Source organism: Ornithorhynchus anatinus, chromosome 18, assembly GCF_004115215.2.
Source record: "Ornithorhynchus anatinus isolate Pmale09 chromosome 18, mOrnAna1.pri.v4, whole genome shotgun sequence".
Taxonomy (NCBI): Eukaryota; Metazoa; Chordata; class Mammalia; order Monotremata; family Ornithorhynchidae; genus Ornithorhynchus; species Ornithorhynchus anatinus.
Window position 1 is genome coordinate 5,527,026 of NC_041745.1, and position 23,948 is coordinate 5,550,973.

Sequence of the window (23,948 nt, forward strand, 5' to 3'; positions counted from 1 at the left end):
GATGGACATAAATGGTTAAATGAAAAGGGGAAAAAAAAGTGCCACCTCATAGGGCATTTATCCACCAAATGTGTAAAATGTGATGTGTCTCACTGTGCTTTTTGCTGGAATCCTCCCTGCAAGAGTGACCATAACCCTTCTTTAGAAAGCCAAAGTTCAACAGATGTATTCCCCAAAATGATGTTCCTCATGTGCAAGGACTGGACAAAGGAAAAATGAAGACCACGCCAAAAAGTTCCCACAAAAATGAACTCCTGGGTGAGAGGGAACAGAAGAAAGAAGAGTGTACTGGAGGATGCGGAAAAAATCCTTTTGAACATGTTTAACTGACCTTTTCATTATCTGATTCAGATAGAACAAAGTGAGGTTAGATTTTTTTTTTTGCTTGAACAACATGTGGTAAGTGTGATGGTGAATTTAAAACAGATGGCTACACAGCAGTACTTTAATTCTGGTGCTTTGAGTCATAATTACTTATACAAAGTGATCTCCAAATTCCACTCCCTTCCTCTTCAAATTTAAACATATTTGCTGATGAAAGTGTGCTGTATTAATGAAGATTTCACAGAATGATGTAGCTTTTTACTATTCAAAGTGTATTTAATGAAATTCAGTGAATTAGTCATGGAAAACTCCCGTGAAACAGTTCACTGATTTTAAGGAATTTGATCAGAGTAGGAGAGACCTTGTGATCCCAGTTCTACTCAGAAACAAATGAAGAAAACTAAACATTTAAAAAAAATCACTTAGCATTTATTCTGCTTTCTCTCACCAAGTAGAGTAGTTACAACTATTTTCAACAAAAATCCATTTTTCAAAAGTGCAAACTGTCCCGCTTGAGTGGGTGGGTGCTTGGCAGACATCGCCCGTAAACACTGTATACCTGGATCATGTATAGATGTTATTCTGAATTTCGTTGGTGGTCATCAATTTCTTCAGCATTTCTGTGCTTTTAGAGATATTCTAGTTTAAAAAGAAAAATTAATTAAAACAGTGGGACTCAACATCAACTTTCAGAACAGCTCTCCTGGGTGCTTAGTATACTGCTCGGTACATAGTAAGCACTCAATAAATACCACTGATTGATTGACTTCTCCCAAGAGGCCAGTAGATTTTTCATACACTCTCCAAAATAATTGCGGTATTTGTCCAGTGCTTACCATGTACTAAACGCTGGGGTGGATCCAAGTAAATCATGTCGGATGCAGTCCTCGTCCCGCACGGGGCTCACGGTCTTAACCCCCATTTACAGATGAGGTAATTGAGGCCCAGACAAGTGACTTGCCCAGGGCCACACAGCAGACAAGTGGCAGTGCGAGGAGTAGAATCCATGATCTTTAGACTCCCAGGCCCATGCTCTATGCACTACTATGTCCGACCTGGAGAGTGGCGCAGGGGTGGGGAGAGCCAGAGAGTCGCAACGGTGATCGTGGTTCTGTCGACTCAAGGCTTCGAGGCAGCAACAGGGCTGGTCAATTCTTCTCCTGAAATACTAAGCTGGCTGCATCCTCAACCATCAAGCCACCCTCAAAGCACAGGCTGACAAAGCCAAGCAACACAGGCAGTCAATGAACACCCTTCGCAGTGCTTTGTTTTTCCCTCTCGGAGAAACACTTATAAGACTCATAACAAAAGACATTTGGTGGAGAAGCCTGTAATGCTCACTTTTCAAACTGAGTCATTTCTTTAATAAAAGTCAACTCTCCAAAAATAATCTCCAGCTCACATGATATGGTTACAGCTTTTTTTCTGTCATTCTCCCCCTTACACAAGCTCTTTGCGTCCTTGACTTCTACTGCAGTGCTGTGCACACAATAGATGTTCAAAGTGACACGGAGAAGCAGCGTGGCTCAGTGGAAAGAGCACGGGCTTTGGAGTCAGGGCTCATGAGTTCGAATCCCAGCTCTGCCACTTGTCGGCTGTGTGACTGTGGGCGAGTCACTTAACTTCTCCGTGCCTCAGTTCCCTCATCTGTAAAATGGGGATGAAGACTGTGAGCCCCAGGTGGGACAACCTGATTCCCCTATGTCTACCCCAGCGCTTAGAACAGTGCTCGGCACATAGTAAGCGCTTAACAAATACCAACATTATTATTAAGTGAGTAAACCCTGACCTTCATCACCTTGTCCAAGGTAAGAGACAATGGAGTGAAATGAAAAAAGGACCAACCCAACAATTTTTTTTTTTTGAAATTCCTCCTTCAGAGAGCATTCTCGAGACCTGATTTTTTCTGAACCCATTAGCCCTTGAGGATGCAATAGGGGGTCCTGGGGCTACCTGGCAAAAGCCAGGATTAACAGCTCAACAAAGATGAAACCTACAGAGCTGATTTTCTGACAGAGCGGAAATCATTTTTAAGGCGGCACTGTTAACTTCGATGACAAAACACTGCAAAATAATGTCTCAGTTTTATTCTGAAATGAACGATAACTCTGTTGGGGATAACGCTTGGAGCATACTGAATTGGGAGATGTCAGTTCGTGCTTCTGAATAAACAGATGGCAAATGCCGGTTTTTAATACTACAGCTCCAAAACTCTATGTATCGCTGAAAAAGTGATTTAGGTTGGAGTTAAGAAAAGAATCCCTGGAAATTACAACACAGAAAAAAGGAATACTGCTCCGTCCCCTTCCTAGGAAGCCTCCCGTCTGGTCTAAAACCGATGCCATTCCTCCCTCGGTCTGGCCCCCATGAGACTGCCTCAGCAGGAGAGGTGACAATTGGCTTCACGGAGAAGACGGGAAGACACAAGTTGAACAACGGTAATCTAGGAATGGCTTGCACGGCAAGGTTGTCTAGGAATGGCCCGCAAAGGGAAGGCTGAATGTGACCAAGGCCCCTGCCTCAGTCACCTACTCGGTGATTTTGTTTTTTCTTCCCCCGCCACCACCAAATAAAAGATGCTGGATAGGCAAAGCCTAAAATAGTTGATTAAACTAGGAAGAACTTCATTCTGAAGTTGTGGATTATCTGGACTAAAACCATTACTTATAGAACAAATGGCAAATAAATGAAAAACAAAGCTCCTAAGATGTTCTGGAAAAATGATGAGCAAAATCGGGTTCCAAAATATGATGATTCTCTTTGGAATGAACACTGGGTAGAGGTTATTACTGCTAGGGAAAGGGCTGATAGAAAAGCCATTATCCTAAGCAAATTCAATTCTTACCTCGGCTAAGCTTTTCAAGCTTCTGGAAGACAGCACGGGCTTGAAAGCTTCAACTGTGACAGGATCTAACTTCATAACGTCACTATAACACTGGTACAGAACTGCAGGAATCTGCCATACTTGACAGTAACTCAGGACTACAAACAAGGAAATAGAGATTTAAACTCACAGAAAACTTAATAGTGAGTCCACCACCTTTAAATTCAGCTCCTTTTCTTACACCAGTCAACTTAACATTAAAAAAGGAAGATTGACTTCTTTGAACCAAACACTATTAAAGATGGCTAACAGATATTTGAACGATAAATATCAATCAAGTAACACATTTAGGTGCACCTACCAGGCGGAACGTGCACGCTCCTGAAAATGTAAATACGGATTTATTCTGCAACCATTTTTCGAAACTATTACAAATTTAAAAGTACTTTATGAACAGAAGAGCAATTACCTAAATTCAACCTGGCCATTTTTCTTCTGATGGGCTCCATCACTACAGTTCCACGTAGACAGGCAATCCAACTAATCTCAACACTATTCTATATGGCATCCGGGGCTAGCTCCCACAGAGAAGTCACATACAAACCCGGAAATTGGTGGTTGAGGCGAAGCACATTCGTGGAACGTGGAAAAGTCAGCTACATTTGAATAATGAGATGATTTCCAGTGAAATCATCCTGGAAACGGTTATTCATACGGCACAGTTTCTGGTTAATGGTGCTCTTATTAGGGATTTTCTGCAATTAGGCCTTCAGGGAATAAACATCACCACGGACCATTTATTCTTGGCTACCTCATTACGACCTAGATTAGTGAGGTACATTACCAATTTAGTGCTTGGTGATTCCAGTGGCCAGCAATTACAGGCCAAAAGCAATAATGCAATGCTACCCTTTAGATATCAATACTGAACGAGCAAAAACAAAGACTCCTAGAAGCCAAAACAATACATTTTAACGATACCTGCGGCAGGGAGACCATGTACAATGTTTGGCTGCTCTAACAATGGGCAACAGACAGGTCCGTTGAATGTTTTTGTCTTTAGGGCTTTCAGGAAAGGAGAAGGAAGGTTGAGAGTGGATTCTGGAGTTTTGTAGTCAGTTACATGGCGAGTTGTGAGGATAGTTACTTGCAAATCCTTCTTCTGCAGAGAACCTAAAACCTGAAAGAAGTATGATATTTCAGTCTGCATAAGCAGCATTTCTCCAGCATGTGGTTAGATTCTATGAGGCTGGGGAGGGAGGAGGGAGAAAAGGAGTTAGGGCTGTGGAGCTGGGCAGCAGTGAAGGATGGGAAATTTAGAATTTCTACCCCCATCCACCAGCCCCAATGCCGTCTGAACCAGTCCCTCACCTGCGGGGGCCGGGAGAGAAGGGGCTGCTATTTTGGGGCATAGGAGACGTGAGCAGCTCTGGCAGACCCCAGAGGCCAGGCTCCCTGCCGGTCGGCCAGGCAGTCAGCCAATCCATGGGCCTAAAGTCCCCCGGGAAGCCGGGTGAACCAGTCCAAATTCCCGGAGCTCGTAATCCAGGTGGTTTAATAAGGCCCACTTTACTTTCTATGTGTGTCTGGATCTATGCCTCAACCTTGCAAGGAAAGATATAAATCATTTGCCCGGATTCATAAATCATTCTCCCTGAAGCTTGAATGAAAGGCTGTTCAGAAGGCTGGGTTATCAAATTATGTGAAGACTAATCACAGAACAAATACGTTTGGAAACTGAGTGGAGAATTTTCTTCACTCAGCTTTCTGAAGAAAGCAAAGGACAAATGATAAAGGAGGCGATGCAAATCAGGGGCCTTGTGAAATCCGATTAAATAATTCACTACCATTTTACCTTCTCGAGCCACTGGTACTGTTGATCCTCAGCAACATAGCAATTGCACTGGCAGAGGAAAACCTGAAAAATACCATTTTTATTGGATTTTCAAAGCCCTTTTGTATTACAGACTGTCACATACTGCTACACAGTCATTAGCGCTCTTAATTGGCGCCTTGAAAATAATTGGTAGACTGCTAAACGGAGTACAGTTTCCCATAGGGGCGCTTCACTGTATTCCCAAGATCTAGAAATCGACCAAAACAATATAAATACTTTAAAAAGAGAGAGAAGAAACACAAGACAGCCACATGATCACAGGAATAACAAGCAATGACAGAGTTGGCTTTTTTGTGAACTTATATAAGTACACGGTTGAATTTTCCAAATATGATCTTTCCCCTGTTCAGAAGAAAGGCACCTTGTGCTAAAAGCCCTGCCATAGCTATGCAATTTTTAAATGGGGGTTTAACCACCATCAAATCAGCCAGGATGTTTCTGTCAATCTGATGAGATTGATGAGATACATCCCAGTTCTCCCTTCAGACTGCAAATGAGGCTCCCGCTCCCTCTGTACCTCAGAGACTCTTCCTTGTTCTACCTGCCAAAAACGCTAAAAGGCTGAATGCGAGTTCCCATATTCACCTATCTACTAGTCCAAGGGCTCCATGGGATGATAATAAGAGGAGGGAATGTAGAGCAAAAGCAGCAAGGAAGGCAGCAGGGGAGAGATCAGTGGCCCAGGGAAAGTTGGGAGAGGAGAGAGAGGAGGGCCAGTGAAAGATTTAGTCACCGCAAACCCCAGTGCGTGTCCAGCCAGGAGTTCAGAAAATAAACATTTCCAAAGACTCTCTCCCTTTCCACCTTTGTCCAGGAGTAAATATGGGTGGATGCAAATCTGAGAATATACAAGCCAAATAATTCAACACATTTTTGCTTCAACTCTATGGGTTAAATCCACTTAAACGTAACCTCACTTACTGTGGGATCTGACTTTAGGCAGTATAATTTGCAAAAGGAGTCGGTGGGGGAAGGGTTAGTTGAATTTGTTGTCTTACACCATTCATTCCACAGCTTAACTGAACCAGCTACCTTCCAGGTTTCCGAATTCAAAACAAATGAGGACAGGAACGCTATGAAGAAGAATGGAAGAATTTGGTTACTACAACCACTCCAGCATTTCGCTGAATGGAAAAATGATATTAGTATACTTGATAATTACCAAGAACCCATCAGTTATTAACATTTTCAGAGTAACCAGACAATAAGACCAGTACATATCATTTCTCGGCAAGACAGTCATTTGGTTAGCAACCCTGTACAATGACATCTATTTAGATGTCCAACTTTAAAATGTGGGCATCTGAAGCTTCCTATTTTTCAGGTGCTAACGAAACTTTATACCAAAGAGCTATTATTATACTGGACCTATGTGCCCAGCTGGGAAGCCCCGTCAGTTGTGTGCTGTTCTTTTTGGTGACACTCAAAAATTTAATCATTAGCAGGTCACTTATGAACAAGAAGTGGCGGGGCCTCCCGTCAAGAGCGACCAATGAACCTTAGCCCTGACACCTCCAACCTCAGAATACGCACGGCGGAATTGACTATAGAGTGCAAGCGGTTTGGGCAGAACCACCCGCCCTCCCTCATTTCCGATTGCCGTGTTCCCACTAGGGCACGGAGTGCAATGAGCAAACAGGTGGGCTGAGATGCATCGCATTTAAAAGCGCACTCAAAGGTGTTTTTCTGTGCAGGATCCGATTCTGGCCTAAGGGTCCAGAGCACATTTTTCAGGCTTCCTGCTGGCCCTGGGTGCCCTGGGGAACACCTTGGGTGGTCCCACAGGCAGACCCGATCCAGTCCCAGCAGCCTTTCCCCACCTTTACAGAGCTGAGACTAGAACCCGATTAGACTGTAAGGCCGTCAATGGGCAGGGACTGTCTCTATCTGTTGCCGAATTGTACATTCCAAGCGCTTAGTACAGCGCTCTGCACATCGTAAGCGCTCAATAAATACTATTGAATGAACCCAGATCTCCTGATTCCCAGAGCCAAGCTCTTTCTGCTGGACCAACAGAAGGGTGTCGGTTTTATAGCCTGAATATGTATATATGGTAATAAGAAATGGCAATCCACGTTTCTGTGGACTGTACTCTTCTTGTGGGCAGGGAATGTGTCTGTTAATTCTGTCGTACTCTCTCAAGTGCTTAGCACAGTGCAGTGCGCACAGTGAGCGCTTAATAAATACAATCGAGTGATTACTATTTACTTACCTACAGGACTCTGTCCTACAGCCAGTATAAATTGAGAGCATGGAAACTGTTTTAAATCGGGGCCTTCTGAAACAGTGGCTGGCTTTAGATCCCAAAAGACCTCGACCTCTCTAGTAGGAAAAAAAAAAAAGATAAAATCTGTATAGTTGTACAATCATCAGCACCAAATATTACTTGTGACCTTCGGCTAATTTAATGCAAAAATGTAAGTTGTCTTTTTAAATAGATAATAATTATGGTATTTGTTAAACGCTTACATTGTGTCAGGCAATATTCTAAGTGCTGGGGTAGATGCAAACTAATTGGGTTGGACAGTGTCTCTGTCCCACACAGGGCTCACAGTCTTAATCCCCGTTTTTACAAATGAGGTAACTGAGGCACAGAGAAGTGAAATGACTTGTTCAAGGTCATACAGCTGGCAAGTAGCAGAGCCGGGATTAGAACCCAGGACCTTCCGACTTCCCAACCCCGTGCTCTAGTGCCACACTGTTTCTGGAATTAAAAATATGAAGAGGAGGAAAACAGGAAAATGAAAAATGTAAAAAGAAACTGAACTGGACTGAGGGGGAATCCTATCCGACGACAACTCTCCCCCTCTTCAAAGCCTTACTGAAGGCCCACCTCCTCCACGAGGCCTTCCCTGACTAATTCCCACTTTTCCTCATCTCCACTCCCTTCTGCGTCGTCCCGTCTTGCTTCCTTTATTCATCCCCCCTCCCAGCCCCACAGCACTTATGTCCACCTCTGTCATTGTACTTTTTTGTACTGATGTCTGTCTCCCCACCTCTAGACTGCGAGCTCGTTGTAGGTAGGGAATGTCACTGTTTATTGTTGTACTGACCTTTCCCAAGCGCTTAGTATAAGGTAAGCACTCAAATACGACTGAATGAATGAAAATAGGAAAATGAAAAATTGTAAAAAGAAACTGAATTAGACCGAGAAGGGACCAGAGGACTGGGCCGAGGGGGACCCAGGAGGTGCGAGAAGTCTTCATAATAGCAATAACTCTTGTGGTATTTGTTAAGCGCTGACTGCACGCCAGTCACTCGATCGTATTTATTGAGCGCTCAGTGTGTGCAGAGCACTGTACTAAGCGCTTGGAATGGACCATTCGGCAACAGAGGGAAACAGTCCCTGACCAACAATGGGATCACAGTCTAAAAATTGAGCGCTCCCTGTGTGCAGGGCACTGTCCTAAGCGTTTGGAAAGGACAATTCAGAAACAGAGAGAGACAATCCCTGCCCAACAACGGTCTCACAGTCCAAAAATTGACCGCTCGTTGTGTACAGAGCACTGTCCTAAGCGCTTGGAATGGACAATTCGGCAACAGATGGAGACAGTCCCTGCCCAACAACAGGCTCACAGTGTGCAGAGCACTGTTTTAAGCGCTTGGAAAGGACAATTCAACAATAGAGACAATCCCTGCCCAACAACGGACTAGCAGTCCAAAGATTGAGTGCTTACTGTGTGCAGAGCACTGTTCTAAGCGCTTGGAATGGACAATTCAGCAATAGACGCAATTTCTACCCAACAACGGGCTCCCAGTCTAAAAATTGAGCACTCCCTGTATGCAGAGCACTGTCCTAAGCGCTGGGAAAGGGCAATTCCGCAATTGAGACAGTCCCTGCCTAACAACGGTCTCACAGTCTAAAAACTGAGCTCTCCCTGTGGACACAGCACTGTCCTAAGCGCTGGGAAAGGCCATTTCCGCAATTGAGACAGTCCCTGCCTAACAACGGTCTCGGAGTCTAAAAATTAAGCGCTCCCTGTGTGCACAGCACTGTCCTAAGCGCTGGGAAAGGACAATTCAGCAATAGAGACAGTCCCTGCCCAGCAAGGGACTCCCAGTCTAAAAACTGAGCCCTCCCTGTGTGCACAGCACTGTCCCAAGCGCTGGGAAAGGACAATTAATAATGTTGGTATTTAAGCGCTTACTATGTGCCGAGCACTGTTCTAAGCGCTGGGGTAGACATAGGGGAATCAGGTTGTCCCACGTGGGGCTCACAGTCTTAATCCCCATTTTACAGATGAGGGAACTGAGGCACGGAGAAGTTAAGTGACTTGCCCACAGTCACACAGCCGACAAGTGGCAGAGCTGGGATTCGAACTCATGAGCCCTGACTCCAAAGCCCGTGCTCTTTCCACTGAGCCACGCTGACAATTCAGCAATAGAGAGACCCTGCCCAACAACGGGCTCCCAGTCTAAAAACTGAGCCCTCCCTGTGTGCAGAGCACTGTCCTAGCGCTGGGAAAGGATAATTCAGCAATAGAGAGAGAAATCCCTGCCCAACAACAGGCTCACAGTGTGCAGAGCACTGTTCTAAGCGCTTGGAAAGGACAATTCAACAATAGAGACAATCCCTGCCCAACAACGGGCTCCCAGTCTAAAAATTGAGTGCTTCCTGTGTGCAGAGCACTGTCCTAAGCCTTTGGAATGGACAATAATAATAATGTTGGTATTTGTTAAGCGTTTACTATGTGCAGAGAACTGTTCTAAGCGCTGGGGTAGATGCAGGGTAAATAGGTGGTCCCATGTGAGGCTCACAGTCAATCCCCATTTTCCAGATGAGGTCACTGAGGCCCAGAGAAGTGACTGGCCTACGGTCACCCACAAGTGGCAGAGGCGGGATTCGAACCCGTGACCTCTGACTCCCAAGCCCGGGCTCTTTCCACTGAGCCGCGCTGCTTCTCCTAAGCACTGGGAATGGACAATAATTGAGCTATAATAATAATAATAATTCAGCACCAATATGTCCTGGAAGCTTGGAAGCAGCATGGCTCAGTGGAAGGAGCCTGGGCTTGGGAGTCAGAGGTCATGGGTTCGAATTCCGGCTTGACCACTTATCAGCTGTGTGACTGTGGGCAAGTCACTTCTCTGGGCCTCAGTTCCCTCATCTGTAAAATGGGGATGAAGACTGGGAGCCCCATGTGGGACCACCTGATGACCTTGTATCTCCCCCAGCGCTCAGACCAGTGCTCGGCACATAGTAAGCGCTTAACCAATACCACCATTATTATTACTAATCCCTGGCCGGTGAGGGCGGGCGGGCGGGCGGTCACCTCTTCGTGTGGAGGCCGCGGCGGATCTCCACGTCCTCGGCGGCCTCCTCCTGCCAGGAGGAGTTGGTGGCCGGTTCTTCTTCTCCCTCCTCCTCCTCCTCCTCCTCCAGCCCGGCGCGGGACGGCACCTCCACCACCTCGCCGAAGAAGGTGGCCGCCATGGCCGACGCCTTCCCCCCCTCAGCCGCCTCCGCGCCTGCGCCTTCCCCGCCCCGCCCCGCGCGCCGGCACGCGCCCGCACACGCCCTCCCCGCCCGACCGCGCGCGCATGCGCCCTCCCCGCCCGGCCGCGCGCGCACGCCCCCTCCCCGCCCGGCCGCGCACGCACTTACCCTCTCCGCTCGGCCGCGCGCGCCTACGCTCTCCCCGCTCGGCCGCGCGCTCGCATGCGCCCTCCCCGCCCCGGCTGGCGCCGCTCACTGAGGCGCCTGGGGGGGGGGCCCGCGGAGCACCACCGAGTCGGGAGGGGCGGGCTAGAGGGGCGGCGTCGCTGCCCGCACGTCGAGAGGGCCCCGGAGGGTCGCTGCGTCAGGTCTTGCGCCCCCAGCCGGCACCGAAGGGCGCTCCGGGTTTCCTCCCCCCCCCCCCACCTTGTCCGCCGTGTGACCTTGGACCAGTCACTTCGCTCCTCTGGCAGCGGCAGCAGGGGAGAGCGGGGCGAGGTGGGGTTGCTGGGTCAGTATACCCCCTTTTGATATTTCCGAAATAGTTGATTGGGGGGAGGTGGGGCAGCTAGGGGCACCCAGCGCTTAGTACAGTGTCTGGCACATCATCATCATAATGATGGCATTTAAACGCTTACTAGGTGCAAAGCACTGTTCTAAGCGCTGGAGGGATACAAGGTGATCAGGTTGTCCCAAGTGGGGCTCACAGTTGTAATGCCCATTTTACAGATGAGGGAACTGAGGCACAGAGTTGCCCAAAGTCACACAGCTAAGTGGTGGAACCGGGATTAGAACCCATGACCTCTGACTCCCAAGCTCTTTCCACTGAGCCACGCCGCTTATCATCATAATCATCTCATCATCATCATCATGGCATTTTGTTAAGCACTTACTATGTGCCAAGCACTGTTCTAAGCGCTGGGGGATACAAGGTGATCAGGTTGTCCCAGGTGAGGCTCACAGTCTTCATCCCCATTTGATAGAGGAGGGAACTGAGGCCCAGAGAAGTTGTGACTTGCCCAAAGTCACCCAGCTGACAAGTGGTGGAACCGGGATTAGAACCCATGACCTCTGACTCCCAAGCCCGGGCTCTTTCCACTGAGCCATGCTGCTTCCCCTAATATAACAAAGTAAGTGCCTAACAAATCATTATTATTATTATTATTATTGTAATGCAAACACTTCTTACACACCTTACAGCCCCATCCCCTACCCTTCCGGAAAACGGACCCCAATTAATTTTTCTTTATTCCCAGATCCTGGCCTGACCTCCATCCCTTCAGTACTTCAACGCTTAGAATAGTGTTTGGCACATAATAAGCGCTTAAACAAATACCATTAGTATTATTCCAGAGCTTAGAACGGTCCTTTGCACATCGTAAGCGCTTAACAAATGCCATCATTATTACATACAAGAGTGTCATATCTACTCAGTCACATCAACGGTATTTATTGAGCACCTACTGCATGCCAAGCACTGTACGACCACTTAAAATAACTGATTTAAGTGCTTACTATGTGCCAGGCACTGTCCTAAGGGGGTGAATACAAGCAAATCGGGCTGGACACAGTCCCATCCCGTGTGTGGCTCGCAGTCTCCATCCCCATTTTCCAAATGAAGCAACTGATGCCCAAAGAGGTGAAGTGACTCGTCCAAGGCCACACAGCAGACAAGAGGCAGAGCGGGGAATAGAACTCGTGACCCTCCGACTCCCAGGCCCAGGCTCTATCCACTCCACCATTTGGGGGGAGTACAGTATCTTTCCCTGCCCACAAGGAGCTTGAGGTCTAGAGGAGAAGACAGACACTAATATAGATATTATTCTGTCATCTATTTTCGGACATTTTTCCTCGCTTCCAAATTCTAAATCAATTTTGGGTTGCCCATTAAGTTGCAAACTCCTTGAGGGCAGCATGGCCTAGTGGAAAGCCTGGGCGGGGGAGTAAGGAGGCCACTGACTGGTATGTAACCTTGGGCAACTCTCTAAACCTCCAGGTGCCTCAGTTTCCTAATCTAATAATAATTGTTGACATCCGTTACGGGCTTATGGTGAGAGTCTGCCTCGAGATTTTGTACAGGGATTTGTGAAATGGGTAGAAGCCATTCAAAGTTTCGCAAATAGTTATCATTGCGGACACTGTAGACTGTAAGCTCAGTGGGCAGCGAGCATTTTAGCAACTCCGTTGTATTGTACTCTCGCAAACACTTAGGACGGTGCTTCTCCGCACCCAGTAAAGAGCCCAGTGAACGCCACTGATCGAACACTGTCTCAGATTATTTCTGGGCAATCTCAAGTGGTTTTTGGACACCACGCCTCATAGGGAGGCCCGGGGCTCTGGCCGGACACAGGTGGTCTTACGTCTTCCCGCTGTTGAGGTGTTTGGCTAAATTCTCATTACTGGAAGGGCAGCTTTAAGAGATAGGATGATCAAGTTTCACATTGTGGCATTTCAAATCTTCTGTTGGAGAGTCCCATTTACGCCGCTCTGTCTAAACCACATCCTACAGGTTTCAGCATGTGACATCTTAACGTGTCTTTTCAGAAAATCTGAATAAAATACAGCTTCTCTTGGAAATGTGTTTTTATTAGGGATTTATATATTAGGTCAGGATAAATTCAACAGAAATCTCATAGGAGCAAGTCATTGCACAAATTTACATAAGCCTAATATAAGCATGTTAATCTTTCAACTAAACAGAAATATATAAGGCATTCAAGTTGACAGACAATTTAAGGCTCAGCACTTAACCAAGACATGAATGATATATCTGTTCAAATCAGAGTCTGTAACATACTAAAATCAGAGGGAAGACTTGTGACGGGCTGATGAGTGGAGAAAAAAATATATATTTATAACTTTCTTCCTGAGATTCCTGATGCATCCAATCTAAAACATATTAATTCTTGTTCAAGAAAGGGTAAACTCTTTCACCCCTTCCCCTAAAAAGAATCACAACTAAATTGAAAAAATTCAACTACAAGTGCCAAAAAAATGAGCACTTTTGGAAGAGTTTATCAATCATTCTTTTTCTCTCTCGGATGCCACCAATCCACACCTAACTTCATTTTAGGTGGAATTCTGCCAAGTGAAAACCAACATAAATCCTCCTTGGAGGGAATTATTGTGTAATAGCAATGATAAGAATTAATGCAGCATCCTCACTGATAATTATGCAATGTATCCTCAAACACAAGATCTTGGAAGAGAAGCGACAATGAAAAACACTTCTGGAATGTTGGCCTCGTAGGGCTAAGAAAGTCATAACTTTTCATTTGAAATAAGCATTGAACCCAAAATTTCTAAACTGGATTTCGAGTGAGAAAACCAAGTCCCACAGCATAGGGCCTGCATTTTCTCTTCTGAATTTCCAGCATATAAAGTAAAATGAAGATGACAGTAATTCTTTACAGCAAAATACCTAACCTGAACCACTGGGTGTTTTTTTCATTTTTCTTCTTAGGAATAGTACACCTCATCTTTCAGCTCGATTACCGGCAGCTAGCTCCTTAAATTAATCTTGGTTGGAGAAAGCCAAGTAATGGGTTTCATAATCTTAGATATTTTCCAGTGATCTTAAAGGCCAACCGCCAGTCACCTTTTAATACCTTATATAAGATGTTTGCTGTGTGCACATCTAAGTTACTGCTGAATAAAGTTTTGTAACATTTACTGTACTAGAATTCACTTCTTAAAAGCACTAAAAATGTATGACCTAGGTAGTAGTCAATGTAGCACCCATGGCGATAATGTCTGCTGTGTGATGTTAGCGTATCTGTAAGTTTCAAATCAGTAAAGACTAAATCTTGTCCCCCAAAGAGCCGTATCTTGACATCTCACTAAATGCTGCTTCGTGAGGGACACAAGTGCAAGTAGAAACAAGAAAAGGACAGTTATGATTCAGTCACATTCATAACTTTTTCATAGAAAAATAGAAATATATTCCCTGAATTGGAGGACAAATCAAGCAGCCAGCATTCAGCGCAAATTCCAACGTCATTACTGTCAAGTAATAACTGGCCGAATAACTAGTTTTCAAAATCACCTACTTCCAACACACTACCTCTAGACCTCTGTCGTCATCATCCCCATCATTGTATCTCACAGTCCTTCTACCTTGATTTCTAGTTCTTATTTTTGATCGTCGGGGAACTCTTCTGTATTTGATATAGTCCAAATCCTCCCAGTGGTTATTGTCCTGGTTGAACCTGGGCCGTCTCTTTCGCCTAGAACGCCGAGTAGGCTTAAGCGCCTTCTTTGAAACACTCCCTTGAGCCTTTCTTTTCCTCTTGCTTATTTCTCCAGGATTACCACAGTTATTGATGTTGTCTGAATTATTTCCAGACTCTAATTGGGAACAGCACTTAGCATCAGGCTGGGAGCTGGAAGTCCTTGCGGTAGCTTTCTTCCTTGTGCGCCAGGAATACCTTCTCTCTTTGAAACTGGTGGAGTCCAAACATTTATTCAAGGCCTTCGCTCGCCTCCTGGAAGGAGTAGCAGCCTTCCGTCGGGGCATGCGCCTTGTTTTCCTGTCACTCCAGATCTCTGATCCACACTCGTCTTCTCCCGAATTGGTCTCCAGGGTAGATTTTTGCCCCGAAGTGGACTGGCAGGGGGCTTTCTTCCCACTCTCGTCCTCTGAAGGGTAGTTTTTTGCCTCTGGATCTTTCATTTGAGCACTAGGTGACTCCTCACCATTAGCGGGCCAACTCTTCTGGGTCCCCTTCAAACTGCTTTTAGATTCAGACTTTTCCCTCTCAGAGCCACTGTTGCATCTTTTGCTTCCGGGGTCGGAAGCAGACGGAGAACGCATCTCCCTATTAGTATCATCTTGTTCTCGTTCACTGTCATATCTAAAGCCGGCGTCATTCTCCTCTGAGATCGTCAGGAGTCTTTTCCTCGCTGCAGCAGAGGCAGTGCGATGGGGCAGTTTTCGGCTACTCCTTTTCATGCAGACGCTTTCTGGGCTCGAGTTCTCTTCCTTCACGTCGCTCATTTTTCTGATTTTATTTGCAGCGATAGTAGCACATCTTCGAGGAACTTTCTCAGTAAACGTTCTGGCTTTCAATTTTTCATTAGTCATTTGCACACTGGCCTCCTGGTTAAGCACACATTTTCTTTTCCTCGTTTTTCTAGTGAATGCCTTCTCTTCAACACCAGATTCTGAAAAGTGGAGAGTAAAAACTGCTTTTAGTGCAAGTGCTAAATTCTCCAGAAGTGAAAGGACACTTACTAGTTATTTACATACCCTACTGTGAATCCTAAAAATTCCTGTCCATAAGTGATGCTTATTTGTCAGGGTTAGTCTGGTCTGACTTTTTTTGCAGGTGGAACCCAGAAAATGTTTCCACTTAAATCCAAATGGAATTCTTTTGTGCAAGGAATACAGGGTTTGCTCCTCTAGAATAGTATGACATAAAAGGACATTTAAACTTAAAAAACTCAGCCTGTCTTTTAAGCTAATAATCAAAAGGGAAGGACTCTCAAATTTTAAGCCATTAAAAATAGCAGTAGTTGAAATGGCATTCCCAGTCTAACTAAACCATGAAAAGTAAATGCATAAGTGTTCAAATCCTCTCCAAACAGGCATTCCAACACCACCAACCATGATTTCACCTCAATGTACGGCACCAGGAGAAAGACAAGCAATACTTTAAACAGTGGTTATTTCTCTGTTACCCTTAATAAGGGATTAGGGTATTCCTGGGGATTGGAATTCTTTGGCAGGCATCCCTCGAAAGCTTATCGAACGTAGTTCAAAGTTTCCTACCTACACAAAATTCAACCCCCCCCCCCCGTTATATTACCAGTTGGTGAGTGTTAGGGGCAGATGATGTGAATATTGAAAGGGGAAAATCAGGTCTAAACAGTCTGGCTTATGAAACTCACTCTTTGCTTCTGTTAAACTTGGGCAGTTTTTTAGAATAGAATATATAACTGAAGTGTGTACTATGTCGGTTATGGTAACACATCATCCCCTCTGGACCATAAGCTCCTTGAGGGCAGGAAATGTGCTTGTTGTAACATACTTCCCAAGCCCTTGGAACAGTGCTCTGCACACAGTAAGAACAAACTGATTGATCAACTAGGATATCCTGGAGTAACCCAGCAAGGATGTACATCAGTTACCGTGGATTTCTGAGCAAGCGACACCTATCCTGCTGCCCTTTGCAGTGTGTAGCTGAAGGATTGAGGAGGGAGGCAGCTTAAGAGTAGCAGGGATATGGGGTGAAAGCTAAAAATGGGGAGTTTGGGAAAAGGGTGGCAGTCGAATTCTCCAGGATCTCCTGCCATTCCTCTCCAAAGGACCCCCTCCCCCCACAACAGCCAACTCTCTCAGGTTTCTTCTCCTACTGTGGTCCTTTTCCCTGCCACCATGATTCCTTGTGGGCAGAGATGGTAAAATGGAGATTCGATCCATTCTCCCTCCTAACAAATATTAATCAATGGTACTTATTGAGTGCTTACTTTTCATTCAGTCATGTTTATTGAGCGCTTACTATGTGCAGAGCACTGTTCTAAGTGCTTAGGAGAGTATAGTACAAAGAATTAGCAGACACATTCCCTGCCCATAATGAGCTTACAGTCTAAAGGGGGAGAGAGACATTAATATAATTAATTGATAATAACTTATACATACAAAACTAAGTGTTGTGGGGTTGGGCAAATAAATACCATCGTTTGACTGATATCTCCTCCACCATGCTATCTCCCCTAATGCTATGGGGTCCATAGCTTACATACACATGCAAGCGCTAGCTCTCAATTGTGAGACTAAATATAATACTCTGTGTATAAATCCAAGACCAGGTTGAAAAACAGCCCCTGGGAGACATATTGGGGTAGCTGGGATAGCAGATGCTAAAATGAAGCCTAAAAGCATTTCTGTTCCTGGTCTTTGCTACACTTAGGCAGTGGAACTAATCACTGTTCCATAAAGGTGAAGTATTCTAAACGTGCAGACCCACAAATTGATGGTAAAGAAACAACTTGAGGGAGGAGCTGAAAGATAAGTGCTAGAAAAAAGACCAATGATCAACTTGGCAACTAAGGTTTGGGGATAGTCCAAACACTTTAAAATATCTGAGATCTTCCTGCTCTACTTTTTCACCCCACTCACAACCCCCCAGCACTTATGCATCTATCCTTACCCTCTATTTCCCCTACCTGTAATTTATTTAAATGTGTCTTCCTCTCTCGACTGCTAAACTCTTTAAGGGCAGGGATCCTATCAACTCTATTGTACTGAACTCTAAGTATGCACTGGATAAGTAGCATTAAGGAGGTGGGATTTCTAGACCCCTGTCACATAAGCAGTTTTTTTAAAATTTCACCAATAGTTACATTGTATTTGGCAAGCATTCCCATTACGAAAGAACAGATTCGGCTGAAAAATAATGATGATACAAATGAGTCCAACCCTCTCATTACTACAGCATAACACCGTCGAGACCCTACTTGGACAATAAGTTCCCTCCTCTCAACCCCGGCTCCCTAGATTCTCTACTCGAAGCAATCAGTGACTTTTAAGTGCCTTAAAGTGTTTTTGCTCAGGGATCAGAAGGGCATGGAAATTCACCGGCGGCTCCCACTGGCTGCACACAGAGGCCCATGAGTCCGTGAACAGATCGCCAATACATTCTGTCCCATTTTCCCACCCCTCCTCTGCAAGCCCGTGGAGATGTTCCTTTGTGTTTTCTTCAGCTCACCCGCTTTTCTGGGGAGAAAGGGCTGGATTCATCACACCACCTTAGATTTTTGTAACATGTCCCATTTTATTCTCATTACTAGGGGTGAAAGGCAAAGGCCACAGGGGTTATGTTACCCAGACAACAGCAGGGCAGGAACAAGAACACTAGGCTGCCAGCACTTAGGGGCCCGGCTCAGCTGCCTCTTCTGTCAAAGAGCTGTTGACGTCCCCTTCTGTATTTCAACTGATTTGATCCTTCCCTATTGTGGAAAGTCTGTAAACTCAGCATTGAATAGAGGCAGGGATGTTACAAGCGTGCACGGCAAGCCACCACAGTCTAGTTAAGATCTTTCACCTCTTGGGAGCCTGCTCTTTAAAACATCTTTGAAAATAAGGGTGAATTAAGCACTTAAGTGGTAGCCCTTCTGAGGTTTTCTTCAGAGAGGGCCAGTACATAACCAAACTGGAGATAGGGCTTAGGGACACACAAGAGTGGATAAGTAGGCTGTTGGTAGTAGAAACTGTTCTTTCAAATAAACTGATGACGGTGGAGGAGAGAGGGCATTTCTAATGCTAGTATCACCCCCACACCCAAAATCATTACTAATGTAAAATGTTGTTACATTAATTCCCTGAGCCTTTTTCATAACAGATTAAGCAGTTACGCTACATCTCCATTCTCTTGTGAGGCATGGATATCTGGCAAGTCTTCTGTGTCACCCACATTCTATTTATAAATTTGATCTTTAAGAAAGCCACAAAAGCTATGTTTATTTGGAATTTATTAGAACATCAGTCCTAGCTCAAGTCCCCAAGAAGCAATACTTTCTTTCAGTCTTTAAGGCAGGGGAGAATGGGTATAATACTGGACTGAATTTATGACCCATCCTCCTCAGTGTTGGAAAAGCAGTGTCGAGAAGCAGCACGGCCTGGTGGACAGAGTATGGAGCTGGGTGATAATTCCGGCAGACCAGCCCTACGCGTTCACAGGTTCAGAGAAGGGGCCAACATCAATCACCAGCAGGGGTCTTGGGAACTTGGAGAAACCCCAAACCAAATCTGATCAAGAGCTGCAGCCATCCAACCTTCCATATTTCCTACATTCAGGCCTATTCTGTGCTTTTGCCGGTTTTCATTTCACTTTACTTATTATTTTGGAAACCACTTCCTTTTAGTGTCTGCACATATAAAGTGACTTGAATTCATTTTCCCTATTTCTTCAGGAAAAGTGGACGATTCATTTGTCCTGTTTAATACTGAATACTTCCACTTTTCTTACACTGACGCATACCTAAATAATTAATATGGTCCTTTATGGCACTGTAGTACATCTTTTGAAACATCACGGGGAGGAAAATAAAGGAATCCACTAGATTATAAGATCCTTTATTGTGTCTAACTACTGAACTCAACCAACCTTTTAATAGAGTGCTCTGAACAGGGTGTACGTGCCCAATAAATACTATTGATTGAATATAGGAAAGGGGGTCTAGAAGGCTCTCATTTAAGTTTAAGATGAGTCTATGAAGGGGACATGATATTCACGTTTAATCAGCAAGAACATTCTCTCCAATATGCATGTCTTTTTACAACAATATTTATCCAAGTATTCCATATCTTTGAGTAAAATCTGCATGCTGGGAAACTCAAATCTGGAAAAAGAAAATCAGCTGAGGCTTAATTATTATTATTTTAAAGCCTCAACAGTTCTTGGTACACAGTAAATACTTAACACCTCACCTGCCATAGTAGTGATATTAAGTACTTACTCTGTACCAAGCATTGTACTATATGCTGGGGTAGATATGGTAATCCAACCAGACAGGCCCTGTCCCAGATGGGGTTTGCAGTCTAAGAGGGAAGAACAGGTTTGATCCTCATTTTAGAATTGAAGAAACTGAGCCACAAAGAAGTTAAATAACTTGCCTAAGGTCATAGCACATAAGTAGAGGACCTGGATTCTTATCCTGTCTCCACTGAAGCAGCGTGGCGCAGTGGAAAGAGCATGGGCTTTGGAGTCAGGGCTCATGAGTTCGAATCCCAGCTCTGCCATTTGTCAGCTGTGTGACTGTGGGCAAGTCACTTAACTTCTCTGTGCCTCAGTTCCCTCATCTGTAAAATGGGGATTAAGACTGTGAGCCCCACGTGGGACAACCTGATTACCCTGTGTCTACCCCAGCGCTTAGAACAGTGCTCGGCACATAGTAAGCGCTTAACAAATACCAACATTATTATTACTACCATGTCCATGCTCTTTTCATTAGGCAACACTGTTTCTCATAAAACCTTACAACTAATGTGTATGGCTTGTAATGAGATTGGCTGACGGAAGCCACGGTGGTTGGGCGGGCAGGGTGGCGCACTGAGACTCGAATGGATCCTGATTCACCTGGAGTCCCAAACTGTGTGAGTTTTCCCTCATCTTGGTTTGGCTCCTGTTCCCTCCCTTCAAGCCCAACCCTACAGTGAAAATGGTTACCCCTTGAATTCTGTGCGCACCCTAGTCTTCCAAACCAACGGGATTCACAGTGCATGTGACATTCAAATCGATATGCCTAGAACATCTCATATGATCACTTAAAGTGGCCACAATTTCATATATGAAACTCTTCTACCTCTCCAATCTAGTTAGAGACAACTCTCGATGTTTTTAAAATACAGAATACGGACAGCATGCAAACACCCAAATTGAGTCACTACTACAGTTTCAGCCTCATTTCCAAAACTAACAGGCAGCAAGTATCGACTAATAGACATATCATCTTGTATGTGCTCAGAAGATGCCACAAGTAAAATGAGCAAAAGCCCACAGACTAAAAAGGCTACTGAAACACTAATTTTTTTGTTATTGTTTCTCAGAGCTGGGTAAATATAATCAGGTTGAACACAACCCATGTTCTCTATTTTACAGATGAGGTTACTGAGTCCCAGAGAAGTTGTGACTTGCCCAAGGTCACACAGCAGCAAGTGGTGGAGCCAGGATTAGAACCCAGGTCCTTCTGACTCCCAGGCCCCTGCTCTATCCATTAGGCCATGCTGCTTTGCTGAAAAATTGTTCTTTTTTCTTTGGTGGGGTTGAGGCAGCTAAATGCCTCATATTTTCAAAATATAAGGAAGGTGAAAAATCAAAGTTCAGGTGTGAATACGGAGCTAGCCCTGTCAGTTGAGAGAGATGCCATTTCATTGCAAAAGTGAACTCTCATCATATAGAATTACCAAAATCTTCAGAAAAAAGCTGAAACTTTTAAAGAAGATGGAAATTAAAATTTTAGAAAAGTGTCAATGGAGGTGGTTAACAGTGTAAGGGCAAGAATAAAAAGACAAGCTCATTAGGCACTTATTGCTTAAAATTAAATTCTTCTGGGTCTTGCAAAGATCGGTTCACTTTTGGCCAAGCTTCCATCTTGCTGGTGGCAAGAAACGTCTGCAGGTGTTTCATTAAAGCAGTGGGTCTTGTGCACATAAGGGAGAGGGACAGCAGCTATCTGTCCTCCTTTATGGCAGCAAGAATGGGGTGTAGCCAATGATCCCAAAGGATAAGGCAAGATTGGCATATCACAACAATCGGTTCTATTTGAGTTTCCTCACCTCTATTTTGGAGGATGATATACATCTCCCTACCTGTCAGATTGTGAGCTCAGTATGGGACAGAGACCAAGTCTAATCTGATTATCTTGTACCTACCTTGATGCACCTTGTAAGCACTCAATGCCCTCATAATTACTACTAAGACTACTGTTAAGACTTGGGAAAATACAACAGAAACCCCAAATTCCCCTGCCCTTGAGTTTACACCCTTTAACAGGGTGATTTTTGTTCTCCCATTTAGAAGAGTTATAGGGGTTCTCTGGAGGCAAATTTTAAGCCAGAAAAATGGTGCTATTTTAAAGAAAATGATAATAGTATTTATTTGTTAAGGCTTTCTATGTTCCGGGCACTGGAATAAACACAAAATAATCAGATGGGACAGTCCTTGTCCCACTTGGGGCTCACAATGTAAACACTGGGAGAATGGAATTTACACCACCTTAATCCACCACAATTTACTTAAAACAAAGTTCTACATCTCCAGCCGGAGCTAACTCCATGACCTTGTTAGTAAAATTCAGCCCATTTTCCTGGCACCCAAGATTCAGGACAAGTTGGACCCCTAACAAATTAAAAGATTTAATATTCTTACCATTTAGTGCATTGCTCTATTCATTATTCACACATTGATGGAATGTATAAGAGTGCCCTGGTAGCCTGAAGTAATTCACGCTTGTCCTGAAATACCTAACTTTTATCAGGGGCAAACATGTGGCCTGGGAAATTGAAAACCTACAGTGCTTTCACTTGGTGAAGATGAAGAAAAATATTGGGGAAATTGTTTTAGGATTCATGCCTTATGCACCTTTATTAGCTTTGATGGTATTTAGAAGCAGCATGGCCTCGTGGGTAGGGCACAAGCCTGGGAGTCCAAAGGATCCGAGTTCTAATCCCACTTCTGCCACTTGTCTGCTGTGACCTTGGGCAAGTCACTTCTCTGCCTCAGTTACCTCATCTGTAAAATGGGGATTAAGACTGTGAGCCCTATGTGGACAAGGATTGTGTCCAACCTGATTAGCTCGTATCTGCCCCAGCGCTTAACACTGTGCCCGGTCCATAGTAAGAGCTTAAATACCATGAGAAACAAAAAAAGAAAAAGGCAGGCAGCAGGACATAATGGAAAGAGCACAGGCCTGAATGTCCAAATATATGGGTTCTAATCCTGACTCTGCCACTTACCAGCTGTGTGACCTCGAGCAAACCACTTAACTTCTCTGTGGCATTTGGAACACAGATTGCGTCCCATCTCATTACCCTGTATCTACCCCAGCATTCGGTCAAACGTTCGGCCCTTAGTAATTGTGGTAGTTACGGAGAGGAAGCTCATTAAATCGCAAACTTGGCTTCCCTTAATGCAACCAGTCTATTGGTATTCACACGACAATGATCGATAACTTAGTTACCACTCAGACTTGGCCCTTGCTTATGCTTAGCATTTATAGCCTTACTAGATTTGCTAATTACACATTGGTTTAATCACTCAGCCACCTTGGCTTTTACCCTATTGACAGGTGGACAAGTGTATCGGTGGCTTTTCAGTCGTAATAGAAGCAGCCATCAGTTGTGGTGCTTGGGGGGGCTTTTTGTCCATTCCAAGCGCTTAGTACAGTATTCTGCACACAGTAAGTGCTCAATAAATATTATTGAATGAATGAATGTAAAGCGGTTTCAGGAGACCCTTCCAAGTTTCACTGGACATTGGCTCGACGTACAATTGCACGTTTCCGCACACAGCGTTTCATCAGTGGCAGTAACTTTGCCCACAGTGTGGCTTCTAGGTTGTGCCAACCCCTCCCTGAGCCCATGCAAATATCATTTGGTTTGCTGCTTCAATTGTCACTTGTAGAGGTCAGTTTTTTCAGCCCTACCCCATCTCACAGTGCGACTGGAGCTTCTGTTCAAGAAGTACTGCCCTGTTCCTGCCAGCTAAACTTGTGGCAGCCCTGTTCGTCACTCCCGGCTCCTATAAGCCCACATCCACAGCCCTGGATGGGAATCGGCAGTTCTCTTGGGCCAGCTGCTGAACAGAACGGGGGCGGCCACATTGGTGACCGCAACGTGAACAGGTTTGGAAGCAGCTGAAACACTGCCCTTTTCAGCTCTTAATATTTCCCAATTGCATTTGAGCTGGATGATCTATGAAATGGGGATTCGATACCTGCTCTCCCTCCTCCCGATTCTCCAGGAC

The 23,948-nt window shown here is 44.9% G+C and overlaps 2 protein-coding genes across 2 annotated transcripts in view; both read right to left on the reverse strand.

Annotated features, from left to right (window-relative positions):
* Positions 1-731: 731 nt before the first annotated feature.
* On the reverse strand, positions 732-10,520 carry PSMG1 (proteasome assembly chaperone 1). The gene is made up of 7 exons (XM_029046702.2): positions 10,319-10,520; positions 7,258-7,367; positions 5,967-6,118; positions 5,004-5,066; positions 4,130-4,328; positions 3,170-3,306; positions 732-963 (listed from the first exon to the last, which is right to left on the reverse strand). Exons 1-7 carry the CDS (start codon positions 10,477-10,479, stop codon positions 889-891), a joined length of 897 nt encoding a protein of 298 aa, XP_028902535.1. The 5' UTR covers positions 10,480-10,520; the 3' UTR covers positions 732-888.
* A 2,527-nt stretch (positions 10,521-13,047) lies between these two features.
* BRWD1 (bromodomain and WD repeat domain containing 1) overlaps positions 13,048-23,948 on the reverse strand; it is a 74,094-nt gene continuing 63,193 nt past the window's right edge. The window contains 1 exon segment of the mRNA XM_029046557.2: positions 13,048-15,628. Within this exon segment, the coding sequence (XP_028902390.1) occupies positions 14,528-15,628 (1,101 nt within the window). The 3' untranslated portion in view covers positions 13,048-14,527.